General features: G+C 53.4%; 6 protein-coding genes across 6 annotated transcripts; 3 read left to right on the forward strand and 3 right to left on the reverse strand.

Annotated features, from left to right (window-relative positions):
• Nucleotides 1–229: 229 nt before the first annotated feature.
• On the forward strand, nucleotides 230–1,353 carry J4E93_001853 (uncharacterized protein; the record flags this gene model as incomplete). Its single annotated transcript, XM_049339802.1, has 2 exons — nucleotides 230–238; nucleotides 289–1,353. The coding sequence occupies 2 exons, from the start codon at nucleotides 230–232 to the stop codon at nucleotides 1,351–1,353; spliced, it is 1,074 nt and encodes a 357-aa protein (XP_049203759.1).
• A 409-nt stretch (nucleotides 1,354–1,762) lies between these two features.
• On the reverse strand, nucleotides 1,763–2,272 carry J4E93_001854 (uncharacterized protein; the record flags this gene model as incomplete). Its single annotated transcript, XM_049339803.1, is given in 2 exon segments — nucleotides 1,763–2,251; nucleotides 2,267–2,272. 2 exon segments carry the CDS (start codon nucleotides 2,270–2,272, stop codon nucleotides 1,763–1,765), a joined length of 495 nt encoding a protein of 164 aa, XP_049203760.1.
• A 108-nt stretch (nucleotides 2,273–2,380) lies between these two features.
• PDA1 (alpha subunit of pyruvate dehydrogenase) lies at nucleotides 2,381–2,946 on the reverse strand (the record flags this gene model as incomplete). Its single annotated transcript, XM_049339804.1, has 2 exons — nucleotides 2,381–2,893; nucleotides 2,938–2,946. The coding sequence occupies 2 exons, from the start codon at nucleotides 2,944–2,946 to the stop codon at nucleotides 2,381–2,383; spliced, it is 522 nt and encodes a 173-aa protein (XP_049203761.1).
• Nucleotides 2,947–4,551: 1,605 nt separating this feature from the next.
• Nucleotides 4,552–6,581, reverse strand: J4E93_001856 (uncharacterized protein; the record flags this gene model as incomplete). Its single annotated transcript, XM_049339805.1, is given in 3 exon segments — nucleotides 4,552–5,784; nucleotides 6,555–6,562; nucleotides 6,578–6,581. 3 exon segments carry the CDS (start codon nucleotides 6,579–6,581, stop codon nucleotides 4,552–4,554), a joined length of 1,245 nt encoding a protein of 414 aa, XP_049203762.1.
• A 7,980-nt stretch (nucleotides 6,582–14,561) lies between these two features.
• Nucleotides 14,562–16,285, forward strand: J4E93_001857 (uncharacterized protein; the record flags this gene model as incomplete). The annotated part of the gene is made up of 2 exons (XM_049339806.1): nucleotides 14,562–14,568; nucleotides 14,865–16,285. The coding sequence occupies 2 exons, from the start codon at nucleotides 14,562–14,564 to the stop codon at nucleotides 16,283–16,285; spliced, it is 1,428 nt and encodes a 475-aa protein (XP_049203763.1).
• A 337-nt stretch (nucleotides 16,286–16,622) lies between these two features.
• On the forward strand, nucleotides 16,623–20,455 carry J4E93_001858 (uncharacterized protein; the record flags this gene model as incomplete). The annotated part of the gene is made up of 3 exons (XM_049339807.1): nucleotides 16,623–16,838; nucleotides 16,890–18,318; nucleotides 19,362–20,455. 3 exons carry the CDS (start codon nucleotides 16,623–16,625, stop codon nucleotides 20,453–20,455), a joined length of 2,739 nt encoding a protein of 912 aa, XP_049203764.1.
• Nucleotides 20,456–20,726: the final 271 nt, after the last annotated feature.

The following is a 20,726-nucleotide window of genomic DNA, read 5'->3' on the forward strand; positions in this document are numbered from 1 at the left end:
CACACACCTCGCAATGGCTCTCCGCGTATCCTGTTCCCGCGCTGCAAAGCGTGCAACGTCCACCACACCCGCCACATCCATCATCTCGTCGTACAGTGCACAATGGAGGAGAGGCAACGCGACAGTCGCCCCTACTCAGATGACGCCCGGCTCAAAGGGGCCGACTGCAATGGTCTTCATGAACATGGGCGGGCCGTCAACAACGGATGAAGTGCATGGCTTCCTGAGCATGTTGTTTGTACGTAATCGGTCCAAGCGCATCATCGATTCTCAGCTTACGGAGTGTAGGCCGACAAGGACTTGATTCCCCTCGGACCCCTCCAAAACTATATTGGCCCCTACATTGCGCGGAGACGAACACCAAAAATTCAGAAGCAGTATGCAGAGATCGGTGGCGGATCGCCCATCAGGAAATGGTCGGAATATCAAGCCGCGGAGATGTGTAAGATCCTCGACAAGACCTCACCTGAGACTGCTCCCCACAAGCCCTACGTCGCGTTCCGCTACGCAAATCCCCTCACCGAAGATACCTACAAGCAATTGCTAGCAGACGGCTTTGGAGGAGGAAAGGGCGGCCGTGCCGTAGCCTTCACACAGTACCCCCAATACTCCTGCTCGACCACCGGCTCCTCTCTCAACGAGCTCTGGAAATGGAGGACAAGACTGGAAGGCAAGCGTGCAAACGGAGAGACTGGTCAAGAGGTGGAGCCCGAAGGCGCCATCAAGTGGAGTGTGATTGACCGCTGGCCGGCGCACCCAGGTCTGGTTGAAGCCTTTGCCCAACACATCGAGAAGAAGCTGGCCGAGTACCCAGTCGAGAGACGAGACGGCGTTGTCATTCTCTTCTCCGCACACAGTCTCCCCATGACCGTTGTCAACCGCGGCGACCCATACCCGTCTGAAGTGGCAGCGACCGTATACGCCGTTATGCAACGCCTCCAGATGAAGTACAGATATCGTCTCGTGTGGCAGTCACAGGTCGGCCCTCAACCTTGGCTCGGAGCACAAACCTCCGACACTGTCAAGGAATACATGAAGAAGGGCCACACAGACATGCTCCTCGTACCCATCGCCTTCACCAGCGACCATATCGAGACACTATACGAACTCGACAAGGAGGTCATTGGCGAGGATGCGGAAGGCCACGAGGGTGTCAAACGTGTCGACAGCTTGAACGACAGTCCCGTCTTCATCGAAGCGCTCGCGGACATCGCCAAGGCACATTTGCAGAGTGGGAAGGCTTGCAGCCCACAAATGATTCTCAGGTGTCCAAAGTGCACAAGCGAGAGGTGCTTGGCACAAAAGGAGTTCTTCGCTGGTCAGACACAACACATTGATCCTCCCACAGCATAGACCGCGTCTTGGTTGTTGGAGTTTGATATGTGTAGATATATAGCCAACGAAGATGTACTATTGCTCCCGCTATGCCAGATATTATGCAAACTGCGTCTTCAGCACGTGAGGTATTGTTCTCGTCACCACTGCATTCTCTGCGGGGATCCGGCGCACGGAGGCGCTAGTAGCATCTTTGGACGAAAGCGAATGATCTATCCTTTTTAAAAACTCACATCTCGAAACCAACGTCACTCTACGTGCACCACACAGATCAAAACTGAGTGGGATTCCAAGAAATGTCATTCAATGCAAGACTGCGCTCCCTAGCTGTTACACGCATGTAGAAGCCTCTAAATCCTAGAATTACAGATCCCTCTCATCACCTAACCGTGTCTCCAATCATGACCCCGTGAAAAGCCGAAGAGCTTTATGCTGTCCTGGCAACAGGCTTCTTCTCACCACCCATGTCGTGTTCAGTGTAGTAGAAGTTCTCTTCTGGGATGCGTCCCCTCAGGAACTCAGGCTCCGAACCACGGACGTAGATGTCCTCGTATAGTACCTTGCCAGTAGCCTCGGGGACAGCCATCTTCTCCGCAATAGCAACCTCCTCGTCGACCTCAGAACGTGCTTGCTTGTCAATCGACTTGAGCTCCTCCTCAGAAGTAACGCCCCAGTCGAGGAGCTTCTGCTTGAGGCCGGCAATGGGGTCATTGGTGCTGCGCATGCGCTGGATCTCCTCACGAGTCTTTGATTGTTCGTCAGTACATGCTTTGTGATGTTGTAGAGCGGTGTGACTTACTCGGTATGTGGTTCCAGGGTCAGACATGGAGTGTCCTCCGTAACGGTAGGTGACGTACTCGTAGACAAGGGGACCCTTGCCCGCGGCGGCATACTCCTTTCCGTACTTGACAGCGGCCTTGACGGCGAGGACATCCATACCGTTGATCTTCAGACCAGGGATGTACTGTCCACGCTTGTAGTAGTCGGTGAGGGCAGATGAGCGGTTAGCGGCGGTTCCCATACCGTACTTGTTGTCTGCGGGGTGTTAGTAAATCCGGCGCATGTCCACGTGGTGTTTGTACGCACTCTCGCAGCCAAAGATGACGGGCAAGTTCCAGAGCTTGGCCATGTTGAATGCCTCAAAGACCTGGCCCTGGTTGGAAGCACCGTCTCCGTACAGAGCCAGGGTGACGTTCTTCTTGTTCTCGTACTGGCAGGCAAAGGCAATACCAGCGCCGACGGGGACCTGGGCTCCGACGATACCGTTACCACCGTAGAAGCCGGGGGCAAACATGTGCATAGAGCCACCCTTTCCGTACGCGATGCCCTCCCTCCTGCCGAGGAGTTCACCGATAATGGACTTGACAGATGCGCCGCGCATCAGAGCGAAGCCGTGGCAGCGGTAGGCGGTGATGAGATGGTCGGCGCGCTCGATGGCGTGTTCGATACCGACGGCGACGGCTTCTTGGCCGGTGGACAGATGGCAGAAACCCCGAATCTTCTTCTCCTTGTAGAGCCTGTCGGCGGCCATTTCCATGCGTCTGTTGCCTGTTAGACGCTGATCGTGTTCGCATCCCGGCGTGGCGGGTGTTCCTACCGTACGGCGACCATGTCGTAGTACATCTTCTTGAGCTCCTTCTTGGTGACGTTCATTGTGTACGGCGGCGGGTCGAGCTCGTACGTCTCAAAGGCCTCGTCGGAGAGGCGGATCTCGAACGGCTTGTCGTCCTCCTGCACACAGTCAACGGTCCATTGCTTGCTCCACAGCCACACGGCTGGCTGCCTGCGTGTCCTCTTACCGATGGCACATTGGCCGGGTCCGTGTGCGATGAGGCCGCATCCGTCGTCACGAACCTGAAGGCGGGTCGCGCCGCTGGGGCCACGGCATTGCGGCGGAAGGGCGACGCAATGCTCCGCCTGATTGTCCTGGACAGCATTGTGAGGTGTGGGGGAAGCAGCCGAGGGGGAGGCGTGGGTATGCCGTGAGGTTCAGAGGGTGTTGATTCGAAAAGTTGCTCAGCTCCCGCCAGCTCGGGGATCCGCTTTGGCGCTAAGCCGTTACCGTCCGCCAACGCCAATCTCAGCACATCCCGATTCTCTCCGACTCAACACCTCCCAACGCATCGCAACTTACATCACCTGCACCTTTCCATCGTCACTGCGCCATCAAATACCATGCGTATGCATAAGCTGCATACAACCGGCCGCAAATGCAGGGCGTGATGCCACCCTCTCAAAAGCACGGAAATAAGACTGTCTCAGCATCCCTACCTATGAGATCTCGCAATCACTCCAACCTGAGCACATAACCGCGATTCACTCGAGACATGTACAGAACCAATGAGGGACCTTGTTTTCGCTTGCCATGTCCCGTCCTTAGAAACACTGGTACAACGTTGAAAACCTCCGTCATGGGCACCTTTACGCCTAAAAAAAAACACACAAGTACGGGAAGTATGAAATTAGTCGGAAGGGTGATACTACTAGCTACGAAGTTGTACACTTTTAGCCCGGAAACCCGGGCTCCAGAGACGACATCGACCTTGGGTGGGGTAATGTGCCTGGCCTGTACGACGTCTACCTTACAGGTGACGTTCTGATGAAGTTGTTCTATATCCAGAGCGGAGTGAGAGGCAGGCATTACCGATGCAGATCTGCCAAAGAGCTCAGGGTCACCCGGCAAACATGGAGTTTTGTTAGAAAATCCTTGGGGCGTGGCGCACTTGTCACCCTTACAAAATCACGAACAAGATAACAGAAGAACGTATAAAATTTGTGTGTTTCACTTATGTTGCTTGCAAACGATCATGGCCCAGCTTTGGCACTTCCTTTGGCTGTATCCTACCAGTGCTGCACCGAGCGATGATTTACCAGATAATGAGCGTATAACAATAATCAAGAGCTATTGCGCCGAATATCTCTTTCTGGGTTTGTGATTCTCTCTTTCCCCGAAAACTTGGACATACGCATGCAATCTCGAAAAGATAATGCGCCCATATATTGCGCACGTCCGATCCTTCACAATTACGCATGGAATGGTGTCGTGTAGAAAAAGCATCAGACTCACTCTGGGTGACCAAAAGACATGTACCGTCTATTGCATAGAATCAAGCGTAGGCACAAAACCGATTTGGGGCGCCCGGCGTCATTGGGTCCGGACAGAAAATGTATGAGAGTCCTTAGCGTATGTGATCCACTCTTGATGCTAGGGCAAAGTTAGAGAAAAGAAGGTGAAGTAGCAGAACATGTACTTGCCTTTGCGATTGCATAGCCCAGTCTCAAGACCCTCTCCATGCGATGTTTGACTGTACTCGCCAACTCCAAATATCGCTCCTCTTCGTCATGCTCTCTCTCAAACCACTTGATGGGAAAGTAATCGTCTGCCCAGATCAAGCCTCGCACAAGATAATCCTCAGGCAAAGGCAGCTCGTCGCCCCTCTCGCCCTCCCCAGGAAATACACCGGAAGCCAGTATTGTATCGATGTTGGGCGTATGGCTTTGTGAATGACTCTGGATCTGGTTCTCCGTCTTGACCAACGTATTAAGGAAAGCAACGAGTTCGGCCCAAGGCGCGTCCTCAATGAGATCGGAAACGTATGTACTGGAAGCAAAGCTAGAAAGAAAAGCGAGCATAATGTGTACGTGAGGAAGCACGTTCTTGTCGCCGATGCGGCGGAGTACGAGAGCGAACGTCTCCCTCGTGATCGATTTTGCGTTGATGAAGGTCTGAAGGACTTTGAACTTGTCCATTGCCTTCTTAATATCCTGCTCAATATCTTCGGGCTTGCTCGAGGCAATTAAAGGCTTCATTGGATTCTGTTGGTCAGCCGGAGATGCACTCCGAATCTTGTCTTCGGTCGCCTTTTGAGGATCTTCTGCTCTCCCCCAGATCGGAAGCAGCAAAATCTGGCGAAGAAGATTGTCGTTTTTCCCGTATTCAAACCAGCCGGCAATATTGGTAACCGCGATGTATACACCCTGCTCCTTCCATTTTGCTGTCACACGACCAATGTGATTGTCCAGGTTTCCGATGAAGTCCGCCTTCGCGTCCATGAACTCAGTTGTATGCTGATGCTTCTGCCCCTGAGCCGTGTCCACACAAGACTCTCCGAATTGCAGCCCGTGTGCTTTGATGAAGTTGGTGTCGATCGCTAAGGCATGTGTGAGAGGTGCGCCTGCACGACCAAGAATAGGATCCAGTAGAGTCAAGATTGACTCTCGCGCGCTCTGGAATGGTTTGACGCAGGTCAGAGACCTAGAGTAGTAGTACATTTGCTGGAGAGCATTTGGTCGTGCCAAGATAGCGAGGTGGTGATATAGACGACCCACAGTAGGATTCTTATCGGCAGCCTTGGTGTACCAAGAGCGCGCGACGCCTGCCCAAGTCTCACGGTCCCGGACATCTTCGTCCTCAATCGCCATCCGATATCGGCCAAGGTCTCCGAGGCACTCGATCCATGTATCCTCGAAAGCTGGAACGGTTTCGTACAACAAAGCCATCATCTGATACGCCAAATAGATGAATGCCAGCATATAATCTATACTGTCAGGAAGACGCCGCCGAAGTAACTCCAAGAAGGAATGGATACCATGTTTCCACATGCGTGCAGGCATCGAGTATTTGGCGGCAAGACGTCGGAGAGCCGGCGATGCAGAGGGATGCTGACTAGCTAAGAAAAAGTCATGATGCTCATGTAATAGCGTCCGGTGAAGAGCGATCAAAGCTTGCCAATGATCCGACGCAAGTTTGGTATCACCATCTTGCGCAGCTGCGGCTTGTGCGCGATCCACATGTATACACTTGGTCTCCACCATGGTTAATCCTGCGTAAATAGATTTCACTTCCGACGCAAGTTGCTCTTGCGAGATGGGTCGACTATCAGGCTGCAATAGTAAACCAGGGTATCGGGGATCATAGCGTTGAAGTTCTATAAGACCTGGTTGGCGTTGAGATTGTTGGGGCTTAGGAGTAGTTCGTTGCTGTGTATAAGCAGGGGACTGAGTTTGCGGTGATTGTAAGTGACTGCTCTTCGTAGCTTCGGCTGACCACTCGCTGGAGGGCTCGGGTGTCGTCTGGTATGGAGACGAGGTAGACTTGGCGTTTTGTTTAGGATCAAAAAGGCGTGCATCCTGTGGTCTCGACCGTGTCCTTTCCGAAACAACAGTTTGTGGAATTTGCCTAGAGAACTCGGGACCAGCCACTTCCACGTGAGACGGACCCTTCCCTCTGGGGCTGGTGAACTCATGTTCTGCGGGTCGTTTCCTTCCAGAGGGTGGTGAGTTCTGCCTGGAAGCCTTTCCTGAATCTATAGTAAGAGCCGCGATATCAGGCGCTGACCGGTCTCCAACAGTTGCGGCTGCCGAGTGATCAGATCTGCTAGCCATATTAAACGCTGATCTAGCAAATGCCTGTACAGCAGCTTGGCCTGTACTCACTTGAATTTCAGGCTTAGATGTCGAAACTTCTCTCTTGCCTGTCGCGGAGACAAGCCTTCAAACTCGTCGCGATGGTCTATCTTGCCGTGGTCATACAGCTGGTCGGCACTCGGAAAGACGCGTCCCTCATGACCGGGGTAAGGGCACGCGTGGGCCCTGATGATTGGACTCTGAGTTTTCAGCGCCTGCGCGAATTTGGTCTGGACGAGTTCACCGGTGTCCATAATGCGGCTGAATGTCTCAGGTGTAGGATTCGCGTTCGTATTCCGATCTCCGTATTTGGCGTGGGGAGCGATGTGATCTGATTGGATGAAGTTTTGGAGCGCACATACCCACTCGTGCGCGCACACCCAGCCTCAGCGTGGACTGTATCCTGATGACCTGGACTACGCAGTCTCCAATAAGATCCGGCAAGCTTGTACACTGTCGCATACGCGTCCGATGCTCTGCGCTCAAGTTCAAGGGGTCGGACTGCGTACGTTGACGAGGTAGTGCGAGGCCTCCGGTTTGGCTAGATGCGACGTCCGGGACGACAGGGACAGCAACCTCGCGTACAACAGAACGCAGAAATAGAAGAAAGGAGCTGTTTGACGTAAGATCTCCAACTCGAAGACTGAGATTGAATCTTGGGAGTGTCCCCCAGGGTGGGCATTAACACAATATAAGATGCGGCTCTGCTGTGGTTCGCCTACTAGGCAACAAGGCAAAAGAAGGCAAACGTCCCTGGGCACCGGACATGATTTCCTGCACGCCACCGTTATACCTGCCTCAAAGGGCGTCGTCGACTTTGGTATCAACACGTCGCCTACTTGTAAGAAACCTCCTGCTCGGTTTGGTGGGCGGTCGTTGCCTACTTATGCTCGTTCCGTCTGCGGCTCTGCTGCTTGCTTTCGCCATCACCATGATGGGGGCCACATGAGCCCCACATTCTCGTCTGCTCCATCGAGGTTAGCGTTCCACATTATGAAAGCAACCCGGAACGGCATGCCCATGCATACACCATCCATCCAATGAATACCTAGACACTGTCGCTTATCATCAAAAGTTCATCCATCGAATGCCGTAGGTGCCAGCGCTCCTCACATACGGCAAGGCAAGTCTTGCAACGTAGACCATAGTGTTTTCCGACTCTGTCTCACACCGGTTAACTACATGTTCCGGCGTATCTGCGTGCATGTACCGTGTAGTCCTCCATCTCGTGGAAGGCAATACCTGCGAGGCTCGCAGAGACCATACATGCGGCTGAAGCCCATGCGTTGGTCGGGTGGCTTCATTCCTCTGTGCGAATACAGCTTGCTTATTTCAGCTCATCGTAGAGAGTTCCCCTAGCCACAACACAGCCGCGAAGTCAATACTGACGCGTCTGCGACATCCTCACGCTTCAAATCTGAAGCCAACTATCCCCGCAAAAGACCTTGCGACAGTCATCGTAAGCCGAAGCCAGATAACGTACACGAGGACTGATTTGCTCAGATTTTACGAAGCGGGATGGAATTTTCGAGGCCTACGTCCTTGGTCCCACCAGAATGCAGGGTGTTGCCTTGTACATAGCAGATCTGCCGACGAACAGGGAGTGTCATCTGTTTGCCTGCGCAAGGTGTCACATGTACGCCGTGTATGTTGTATCAGTACTAATTTCCGACAGTCCGCTTGGACGACGACTCGATCATCGTGGGCGCTACAAACGCTTGCACGGGACGATACTGCTTCCACAACCGATGCGTGGCCATTATGTGCCGGGTCCCCGATTACCTACCTGGTATCAGCATAGATGCCAATGAACGGTGGCCACGCTATCGGTATTGGCCCGAAGACACACAGCGCTCATTGCGCCCTCTCACGAAACACGAGGCACAAGGCATTGCCGGCAAGCGCTTAGTGAAGGCTGCTAAGACGCGTCCTAACCTTCATATTCCCAAAGACCGGTGCGCCTCAATGCATGCCCTTTTGGTCGAAAGATATAATGCCATTACGTTCTTTTCGTCACCTGTATGCACCAGGGCCCAAACACATCAAGGCATGCGATTGGTCAAGTAACCAATCCCATTACCACCAACAACAATATCTTTGCCTTGGGTCTTCGCCAGCTGGTGCGGCAGAACAACAAGTCCTTCCTGGTCCGGTCAGGCATCGCTCAGGGAATAATCCAATTGTAGGTAGACGCGAATTTCACAGCGACCATTGTTGAAGTGTTTCGTAATACCAAGAAGCACTGCGCACACGACTCTCAACCGATCAAGCGCACTATCATTGTGCTATGAGCTGTTGATCTAGGTGTATGCAATCGGGCAAACCGTGATAGCGACCTGAAACACTCAAATCCTCTCCCCATACGCATGTTGGCTGACCGTACCTAGGTCAAATAGAGCACGAACAAGCATGGTCATCATCTCGCAACGGAAAACCAATTACGGTCAGGGAATTTTGATCACAAGCCATCATCACCAAGTCAGCTCCGGCATTGCCGCTGGCTGTCGTAAACTAAGCGGTATGTGCTATACCAGATCAGGCGTAGTTGCTCCTGCGCTGTCGTCTGAACATGGCCGTTACAGAAAGCATGGCGTTCTCTCTGGACTAAATCATGTCGTGTATCGACACGCGAAGCGTCTTGAAGGGACTACTCAGCATAGTGTGCTATACACTAAAGATCTGCTGATTGTGGGGTGTAAGACTACCCTCGAATGAGGACTAAATAGGCATCTCGATGGCCGCTCAATCTGCGTATAGTCAGCATGCGAAAGAAAAGCCCATATGTTCAACCAGTTGAAAATCATGGTGTTGCACACAGTCTGTTGCCTGACAAGCACAATGTCTTCTGGGCTTCGTTTCAAAAAGTGTATACGCGCATTCATCATAGCTTTCAAAGGGAGTGGTACGGTTTGATGAGGGGAAGCTGTATGAGCAGGCCGATCACAGGGATGTTTCATCGTTTCTGGTGTTCATTTATGCGCCCTGATCACCCCGGATTACTGGAACCTTTTCTCGTGCACGCAACACCGAGTCTAGCAACTACATATGATTAAATTTGACGCGTTTCTACGCTACGTGTGCCATCTCTGTACGTACTAATCGATGATGAACTAGGTGAACAGCTATGCAGCTGGAATCAACAGGAGAAGTCCCAGCCACGGCCTATTCCACATAGCAGAGGCGTGTTATGTGATAGTGATGGAGCGGCTACATTGCTCCCAGCGTAGGCCAACAGTCATACAGAGCCCAGAGAACTGGGCCATCCTCAAACATGGTACGCAAGGCGGGGTAATCAGCCTACGGCAGTCCCGCGGCCCAACAACCCTCATACCCATACCGCTTATATCTGTGTTTACCGGAGCCGACCAAGTAGCAACCCATATCATGACATAATTTGTGAGCCATTGAGGCCTCTTGTTCATTGAAAGACTATTTTTCAGCCGTCGACTGCGATGCATGAGATGACGAAATGGGCAGTCCAAGTGTATCAAGAGTCTATCAAAGGCCAATGAGCAGTTCTAGAAGGGCAACTGGAACAAGGCTGACCCAGAAATGAGTCGAAGACGCGAAGAGGGCTGAATCAGGGCCACGTTCTCACACCTGTGTATCCCTCAAGCAATGGCCCTTGCGACGCTGTTTCTCATAGAGTAACCCGGGAACATCAATCCACTTAAATTTGCCAATCCCATTTGAGTGTCCAGGAATACTGTGAAGACATGTCAAAGACAGTATACGGGGTTAGAAGCCGATGCCTACTAATTACGAGTGCGGATCGATTACCTAGGTACCTCAAAGACTATAGCCCCACCCCGCGATGGAGCCTTGTTCTCACAAGGTCCAGAGGTCGCATATGTCGTTGTTTCTGTTGCTCGTTGGAAGGCTCCCAATCAGTTCGCAATACTTACGGACTATATTATGTGCCTGCGGGCCGATATACCTTGCATTCTGTGCCCTGCATGTCAGCCCTCAAGCCCAGTGAAGGACAAAGTGTAGATACCCTACCATAACCTGCTACTACCGGCTTGTAGCGCACTACATTGGTCGGCTGCACCCGATGCTCGTCCGCGAGGTGCAGTATGCCGTACCCTACCTTGATTCAGGAAGCAGGTAATCGAAAGATGGTACAGTCACAAAGTAAGCTTGGTTTGATCACACGCAACCTCGCACGACCTCAGGCGCGGACTTCTTGATGGATAGAATAGCGTATCGCTGATCAATGAACCCGAGGCGCGAGGGAGTGGGCCGCTTGGAATCGACTTTGGGGCAACATCGTGTATAAAGATATTGATAAGACGTCGCAGTTCCTCTGGTCTATATTAGCTCTCCGGATACAGTCTGATGACGGACCCCACGGTGGTGCACACCTAGGCAGCCCTAAGCTGCATTATCACCTGGATCTCCTATTTCTGAAGGTTCCTTCTGACTGATTTACCAGGAAACACCCATGGACTAATTAAAACGAGTAAAACGAGAAGGCGACGTCGTAGCGATCGCGAAACCAGAGGTTATCGACACAAGTTGTAAGCACTAGCGTTGGGGGCTAGAAGGAGTGGTGTATACATGGCAAGGCTGAAGGACTTCGGTGTCTGTAAAGTGCGCACATATTTCGGTAGCTAAGCTATAACCTTAACTTAGAACTCGCCTTACTATGCAGAAGCAGTGGTTCGCATTGAGGCAAGCTAGGTTATTATCACATATGTCCCGAGGTCGCCTTGTGATAAGACCCTCATCCCGCATGAACTATGGATGACCTTCATGTCGTCATCTAAGATGGATCTGAGCTGCCGAGATATTTCACCCGCTGACTTTGACCGGGATGAAGCAAGTCAGTGTTGCCTTCGGTTACGCACGGTCTTTCGGAGCAAACCCCGAAACGCAGAAAGAAGCATATAAAAGGCGGCGCGAGCATGGCTACAGACGGCTGAAGAACATATCAGGCCCACTGTTTGCCGGAAAGATCACCGATCAGTTGCAGGCAACAATGCCCAACCGAGTGACATCTGACTGATGCTTACCGGGCTGAAGGCTGAGATCAGACTGGTATGCAGTGTTAAAGGTGAGTGATAACGACGGACGACACTACAGTCCTTATTTCGACGCCTCCATGCGCAGGAAGGGACTTACCAGGCAGGTGGTGTTCACCGGAAGGCGCTTAGGTATCTGAGAAAGGGGCCGGAACAGGCCTAAAGTTCAGACACTTCGACGTGAAACTGGAGCTAACCTTGGAAGCTTTCTCAGACGACCTCGGGGTTAAGACTTCTGTGCTATAACCCTCAGAGAACAGTAGGCCCCCTATGGCTTCTGACGAAGTTGACACGCGATGGTTTTACAGGAAGTAAGCTCCACGTCGCCTGAGTTCCTGCATATGCAGGACCTCTTGCTGCGACCGATGCTACCAGAGCATCACAGTTGTCTTGAGGTCGGTCACGCATCGCCAAATTCCATCTCTGGTCTCTTGTCGCTTGCAACGTTGGTTGCGATTGGAGTCTTGCAGGGTCTTTGGCAGAAAGTACCTAGGTCCAAGAACTCACTAGCCGAAGGCCAAAACTTATCAGTGAATTAGGAGATGCATATAAGAGGAATGTTGGAACGGAAGTATTGGTGTACAGCCTGGAGACTCGAGCACATGGCGTGATATTGGTTCGTGGAGAGTCGCACAGCGCAGCAATGCCGCGGAAACGGTGGTGCGATTCCAATGACATCATCGGCGTGCGACAAATGGACCCCAGGAGGCGAACTTTCAAGTTCGGGCTTGAAAACTCCACGGAACAGAGCTTTGGACATTACAAAGGCGCCTGCACATGGCGCATATATTCTTGGATGAGGCAGATGGAAACCAACATATATCCTGTACACCATATTGACACTCGGAGCCTGTGAGACGACATCGCGGCCGCACAGGTATCCGGCGAGGCGCCAAAGTACCTAGGTACTTCCCCGCCGGTCTGCAGGGTTCTCCTTGGGCGGTGCGACCAGCGTGGAGGGCACCATCGACAACCACAAAAGCCATCGCAAGCCATGTCATTATCAGAACTCACCGAGCAGCAACGAGCGACTATCGGCGATCGCGCGCGAGTATGGGAAGTCCGACGCTTCTGCCAGGTGCTGCCATCTGTCGTTAAATACGTGCGTGGTTCGGACGCTGGCCTCACGAGCAGGCCATTGGAGCCACACGGCAGAAACGTCAAGAATGAACCAGACGGCGCGCTTGCTGCGTTGCTCCGTTGCGTCATCCATCAAACGGGCGCTGATCTGGCCATGGTCAGCTTGCTAGACGACCACACGCAATACTTCATCTCGGGGGCCAGTCGGGCCAACGCAGATGAAGCCAAGGTCACCTTGGGTGAGTGGAATCAACAGCATGGCGGACATACGTCAAATTCTAGCAGTGTCTAATTGGCACAGAAGACTCAACGCGATGGTACGGATGCGAGTCGGTAACTCATCACGGTGGTCTGTGCGAGCGTACCATCACGCGGCAGAATGAGCCAGGCGGGAGCATGGCACTCTACGAAGAGCTTGATATGGCTGAATTGGAGAGAACCAAACATCTCCCATTTGTTCAGGGTGATATTGCCAAGTTCATACATTATGCTGGTGTTCCTTTGAACCCCTATGGAGGACCAAACATTGGCACTGTGTTCACGTTCAGCTCAACGCCGTCGCACGGTGGGCTCTCGGACGCCCACCGCTCGTACTTGTTTGAGACAGCGTCACACATTATTCGTCATCTGGAACAAGCAGTAGAAGCACTGGAGGGTAAGCGTGTGCTCAAGTTCAACCAAGGTGTGGCTTCTCTACTCAAGATGGGTACGAGCGCAGGACTGGCGGCTCAGCCTGCTCACAAGAATCTTTCATCAGGCGGCCATACTGAACATGAAGTTCTGGTGTCAAACCTCTATCCCGCTGCAGCTCTGCAGCTGTACCATCTTTCAGCTACATTGCTCTACGATACTTTCGAATTTGACGGAGTTCGCATCCAAGAGTTGGGCTCCTCAAGCAACAAGAACCCCATCTGGAACGGCTCCAACGTGCTAGCCGAGCATCTCGGACCAAAAGCGCACAGGCCTCAAGAACTAAGCCACAGTCTGACAAGCAGATTGCTTGAATTATTTCCACATGGGGCTGTGTTCCAATTACTCAATGACACTAGCGACATCGTTGTTGCTACGAGCGCAGACGACGTCGCTTTAGTTGAAGATACCCTCATACTCAAGGAGCTTTCGAAAACCTTCCTGCGGGCAGAGCAGATCGTCTTGATGCCACTGTGGGATGCGTTTCACGAACGTAATATCGGTGCGGTCCTCGGGTTCGCCGAGAATCAGTCAAGAGTCTATCTCGGCTCGACGGATCTTGCTTCCATTTCAGCATTCTGCACCACGATAATGACGCAAGTGCGGCGTCTAGAAGCTCAAGCTATAGACAAGATTAAATCAGACTTTCTCGGATCGATCTCACATGAAATGCGGACACCTCTTCATGGCATACTATCAAGCCTTGAGCTTTTAGCGGACACACAACACAACGCACACCAACGCGACCTGCTGGAGACGGCAAGATACAGTGGCTTGTCATTGCTCGATACTATTGAGCGCGTTCTATATTTCAGTAACATCAGTTCCGGGTCGCAAAGTGCACCTCTACCAAGATCAGACTCATCGAACGATGGGCTTCTCCGTTCGTCAAGTCTTGCACCTCATCATTCGGCAGCTTCCTCGCAAGACAAGGATACTGTAAAGCTGATGGATACCTGCGAGGACATCATTCACAGTGAAGTACACAGGCATCGCGTCAAAAAGGCTGTCCAGCCTGATTCTTCGATGCATGGTAAGTAAACTGGTGGAGGCGGTCCAAGTCCGGTCAGAGCTCATGGAATAAAGGTCTTGTCTATCATCCCATCATAACTTTCGACACGAATGCCAATCGGTCGTGCCGTCTGGTAGCCGCCGCTAGCTTTCGGGCGATCTTGACAAATCTTATAGTAAGTTGTACAGATACAAAAAGCGCATGCATGAGCCGTACTGACGTAAGAGAGAATAATGCCTTGAAGTTTGGGGAACCGACAAACTGCATTCGAGTTTCACTGGATCTCACGGACGCTACTACCAAAATATCTTGTACAGACGGCGGTAAAGGCATCTCTTCCGGCTTCATCCGCCATTCAATCTTTGACCCATTTTCTCAGGAGGATCCCATTGCAGAAGGTACTGGCCTTGGACTTTCCATTGTCAAGCAAACAGTCACTATGCTGAGTGGTGATGTGCAGATTGAGTCAAACAAGAAAGAAGGCTCTACATTCACTGTCACACTCCCATCGAGCCAGGCACTTTGTGAGGCATCAGAAGATGTGTCAGGGAGCTCAAATTCGCAGGCTGGTACTGCTGAGCTACACCAGCTTGACATGAGTCTCTTTACACCGACGCGCTGGAGATCAGGAGACTCCTTACGGGACCAGCGATGTACTGCTTTATTGTTGGGCTCACTTACGAAGAGTCTAAGCCGGTGGTTCCACATTCGGGTCATTCCTTGGGAAAGTGCAAGCAGAGCCTCGCCGTGGCGCTTGCTTGTTGTTTTGGAGGAGGACGAAGACAGTGCACTGCGGGCTCGCGGTGGCGCATCTGACGATTACGAGCGCATCCGTCTCTGCCCTGATGTACAGACCGCTCCCAGTCAGTACTCAACGCCTTTGAAGGGTGTCGCGACAATTGCGGGTGCGGTGACTAGTTCAAAAATCCAGGATGCGCTGGCGCACTTGTATCCTAGCCAAGTCCCCCCCTCTGAGCTTCGCCACAACTCCGACCAGGAATCAGTCGCGAAAATTTATGATCAGCAACAGCCAGTAGAAGGGAGCCGCAGCCAATTACGCGGAGACGCAACCGACGAATGTCGTGCTGCGCCAACAGCATTGCTATCCCGGTTAGAACTCGAGAGGAGCCCCCAATTAGACGGCGAGGAAAGCGGTGGGCAGCCACTGGCAATGCCAGCCGCCAGCCCAGTGGTCACTCCAGAGATGAACATGGCAGAAAGGTCTAATGGAGCCCAACCCGACCACCGAGACGTACAAGCGCATACTGAGCAAGCAAAAGACCCGGCAGTCTGTACATCACCAGAGGCAGCTGTGGCAGAGCCTAGGCTGCTGCTGGTAGACGATAACGCTGTAAACCTCAAGGTACTTGCCATGTATGCAAAAAAGTGTAGCAAGGCAGGTGCAACACCTGTCGGCGGTGGCCAAGAGGCCATCGATGCCTTCAGGAACGCCAACGGGTCCAGCGACGACACGGGTCCGCAACCTTTCGATCTCATTTTCCTCGACCTCTCTATGCCCGAGGTCTCGGGCTTCGAGGTTGCGAGGGAGATACGGAAGACGGAAGCGCGGTCAGGGTGTAAGAGGACGTACATATGCGCACTCACCGGGCTTGTGAGCGAAAAAGACCGCAATGCTGCGTATGCTTCGGGTGTAGATAACTACCTTGTTCGACCAACGAGGCTGCAGGACTTGCAGGGCGTCATTGAGATGTGGCGGGATAAATCAAGCGAGAAATGAAAGCTACCGTGCTGCACAGATGATGCAAGATGCAACAAGTGTCCGGCTTTGGCCAACGAAAGGGAGGCGCTAGCTGCGGCGGAGGCTCAGTGCACCCGAGAGGCCGATGGGTGGGATGTGATAATTCACTATCGCAACGTCATGACGCGAGCACTCTGTTGTTGGTAAGCTGCCGTCCGCGCTTGCACCCGACGCCGAAGATGATTACAGTCGCGCTCGTTAGCCTGGCCGTCGACTTGTAGCCATGCGCGCGGCCCCCTAGCCCAGACACGACGCTACGCAACCCCGGATCTCGACGCCCACGACGACGCCAGCTCAACCACACACAGCCCTCGCCATGGCCTCCAACACCGACGCCGCCTTCGTCGAGGACACCGACATCGAGCAGCAGCTGAGGGCGCGCGCCCATGGCTCCAAGACGCCCAAGACACCGGGCCCCGACAGCGACGACGAGGACGCGCCGCTGCTGGGTGCCTCGCCGGCTGCCAGCGGGCACGAGCAATGGGCTGGCGATGCCGACTTTCGCGGCCTTCCCTGGTGGAAGCGCCCTTCGGTACGCCCCCGCAGCCCCTCGCGTCGAGGGCGCATCGACTGACGGCAGCAGATATTCTGGCTCCTGCCTCCCTTCCTGCTCTTCACCATCGCGTTTGGCGGCATCATCGTGCCCAAGATCAACCTGATCATGGACCTCGTCTGCGAGGAGTACTACGCGACCCTCGAGACCGACCCCATATCCTCTCCCATGGACCCGGGCCAGGACCGATGCCAGAACGACGCCGTGTCCTCGCGCTCCTCCCTCTTCCTCCTGTACGCCAGCTTGTGCTCCGGCATACTCTCCGCCATCATCAGCCCAAAGATTGGCGCCCTCTCGGATCGGTACGGGCGCAAGAAGTTCATGATAGCCAACACCTGCGGCGCCCTCTTTGGCGAGGTCCTCACAATCCTGGCCGCCAAATTCCCCGACACGGTGCACGTCAACTGGATACTCGTTGGCTACTGCTTGGAGGGCGTATCGGGATCCTTCATCGTCGGCATGGCATGTGCCCACTCGTATGCCTCCGACTGCGTTGCACCACAGAAGCGGAACGTCGCCTTTTCCTACTTCCACGCTTGCTTGTTTGGCGGCATCGCCATCGGACCCGCGCTGGCAGGCTACATCATCAATGCGCGCCAGAAGTACGTTGGCAAGACCGAAGCCGTTTTGCTCATCTTCTACATGGCCCTTGGTGCCCACTTGATCTTCATTGCATTCCTTGCCTTCCTTGTCCCCGAATCGCTCAGCAAAGCACGCCAGGAAGCCGCACGTGAGAAGCGCAGAGAGGAAGTGGAACGACAGGGTCCCGCCGGCGACTTCATCAACCAGCTACGCTCTATCAGCCTGTTTGGCCCGCTGAAGATTCTCTGGCCGACTGGACCTGGCACCTCGTCGGCTTTGCGCTGGAACCTGCTTCTGTTGGCCGCTACCGATACCATCATGTTTGGTGTCGCAATGGGTGCCATGAGCGTTGTCCTCGTCTACACGCGCCGCCAATTTGATTGGCATGAGCTAGAAAGCGGCCGCTTCACCACTATCGTGAACAGCTCGCGTGTTTTTGCTCTTCTAGTCATTCTGCCGATTCTGACCCGCATCTTCCGCGGGAAGAACGGGGCTGCCCGCATGCGCAGTTCAGGTTCTGACCTATTCGACCTTTCCATTATCCGTGCAGCCATCTTCTTCGACATGGCTGGCTTCCTCGGATATGCCCTTGTCCGCAAAGGCGAGCTCTTCGCACTCTCTGGCGCTATTGCTGCCATTGGCGGTATCGGTTCGCCCACTCTTGGCGCTGCATTGACCAAACATGTGCCGCAAGATCAGGTCGGTCAACTGCTAGGTGCCACGGGCTTACTTCATGCTGTTGCACGTGTGATGGGGCCCACCATCTTTAACGGTATCTACAGTGCCACAGTCGGCGCGTACAGACAGACCGTTTTCGTATGTCTCGCAGCGACTTTCGGGACTGCGTTCCTGTGCAGTTGGTTCATTCGTCCACATGGTGAGTGCTCAACCACACCTACATACCAGGTTGATTCTGACACGTTACAGTATATACAGACGGAGATGACAAGCGCGTTGCACGATCAGATGAACAAGAAGCATAGCTTGCTTCTCTTCATGCTGGCGCTTCAGTCGCACTTCTTTCGGATCCTTAGATTTTCTGGACAGCAATATCCATTTTTCGCGCACGCATATGTACAGACAGCGATGGTGTTTGGATTGGCATTTTGAAACCGCCGGGTTGTCGTTAGGCTGCATATCTGTATACTTTATGTTAACGTAACGTTGAACACTTGTTCTAGCGCATATTGCACCTCGCATCGTGAGACCTTTGCCGACGGCTTGCTATCGACCAAGATGTGTGTTGCTGGTGCCGCCGTTTGAAAGGGTACGTCGAGACTTCTAGTGTGTGCCACTCTGCCGAACTCAGCGCTGATGGGGGCCATCTTCTGAGCTCATCGGCCCAGGGAACAGCCAACACGACTTTGCGAATTTGGAGGCAACAAATCTAGGTGTTGTTTGCGTGAAATATCTGCAGTAGCTGCCTAGGGAGTACAAGACAACGCGGAGAAGCTGTGATGGTCGGCGCTGCAGCAGAACGAGGCTGACTAACGAACCTCGGGCCGTCAGGTACGTCAGCTTCCACGTTGCATCTTCCCGTGCCAATTGGCCATCGCGCGACCACTACAGCGTCTCCCTTTTTGTATTGCACACCTTTCCATCCGCCGCCAGTTCCGGTCTCAGCGGTCGCGATCCCGACTCAATGTCAACAGCATTCCGGTAGCACCATCACTGGACAAGCCCTCGTCAGGGCCCCGCAACCGCCATGTCGAAAGAGAACCGCGCTTTCGATACCCAGAGATTGGGCGCAGGCTACGGTTTCGAGTCGCACCCGAAGCATGCTATTGAAATGCCCCCAACATGGGTGCTTCTCGTAGGCTTGGGCTTTCTGCTATGCGCAATGGGCTTTTGGGTACGGACACATGCGCCTACATGATAACGTGCACGCGACTAATGACCATGAGTGACAGCTTTATATAGCATTGAACCTCCTCGCGCCCACTCCGCGATTGCCACGGCGTTCCGAGAAACAATACACGACGATACTACCCGACGGTGCACGAAGCGACCCAAAAGAACTTCCGTGCTGGCTGGACAAATGGGCAGCAGAGAAGGAAGCCGCCAAGAAACAAGCCGCGAAGGAGCCGGGAAGTAAAGTCGTCATACCGCCACAAATGCCCATCGAAGAACCGGAGCTCTTCATGAGCGTCGTGGTCCCCGCATACAACGAGGAGGAGCGGCTGGAAGGCATGTTGGAGGAGGCTGTCGACTACCTGGAGAGCCAATACGGTGATGCGCATGCTGGCGGCAAGGGTGAAAAGAGCCAGAGAGGATGGGAGATACTCGTTGTTAGCGATGGAAGCACTGACGGCACCGTCGACAAAGCGCTGGAGTTTGCAAAGGAGCACCAACTCGCCCAACACCCCAAGTCGAAGCCAGGGCCGTGGTCGAAGAACGGCGACGCCAAGGCCGCGCACTCAACACACATCCCACACGGCAGTATCCGCGTCGTCACGCTTGAAGAGAACAGAGGCAAAGGCGGCGCAGTCACGCACGGCATGCGACATGTTCGAGGCCAGTACATTGTCTTCGCCGACGCGGATGGCGCGAGTCGATTCTCGGACCTAGGGGCTCTCGTTGAAGGCTGCCAGAGCATCGAGGACAAGCATGGGCGCGGTGTTGCCATCGGCTCTCGAGCTCATCTCGTCGGCAGCGAAGCCGTTGTTCAGCGCTCCAAACTCCGCAACTTCTTGATGCACTCGTTCCACATCCTCCTTCGCATCATGACGCCTCCGGCCACCGCACGCATCAAGGACACCCAGTGCGGCTTCAAGTTGTTTTCACGACCAGCACTTCCCTATATTGTCCCCTACATGCACTCGGAAGGCTGGATCTTCGACGTCGAGATGCTGATGCTGGCCGAGAGCGCTGACATTGCCATGATTGAGGTGGCCATCGGGTGGAAGGAGGTCATGGGTAGTAAGCTAAATGTTGTATGGGATAGTATTGGCATGGCATGGGGTCTTGCGCTGTTGAGAGCTTGTTGGATAGCGGGTATTTATCAGAGGGATTAGGGTTTGTGTATATAGAATAAAGCCGCGTTACCCGCCTGTGACTGCCCTCGCATTCACTATTCTTTGATGTAATGAACTGAACGCACTTTTGTTGAAACTCACATGCTGCATTGTTTCACGTGGCTGGCCCCCACTTGCACTCTCGTTTCTTGGCCACAAAGAACAGCAACACCACATGTTTCCATGACAGACGTTGTGAGACGTAGCTTCCATGAAACCGAACTCCTGTCTGCCACCGAGGCATTCCAAGGCTGTAATCTCCCCACGTGCC

The sequence above is a fragment of the Alternaria ventricosa genome, assembly GCF_023758065.1.
Source record: "Alternaria ventricosa strain BMP 2768 chromosome Unknown scaffold_2, whole genome shotgun sequence".
In the NCBI taxonomy this organism is placed as follows: domain Eukaryota; kingdom Fungi; phylum Ascomycota; class Dothideomycetes; order Pleosporales; family Pleosporaceae; genus Alternaria; species Alternaria ventricosa.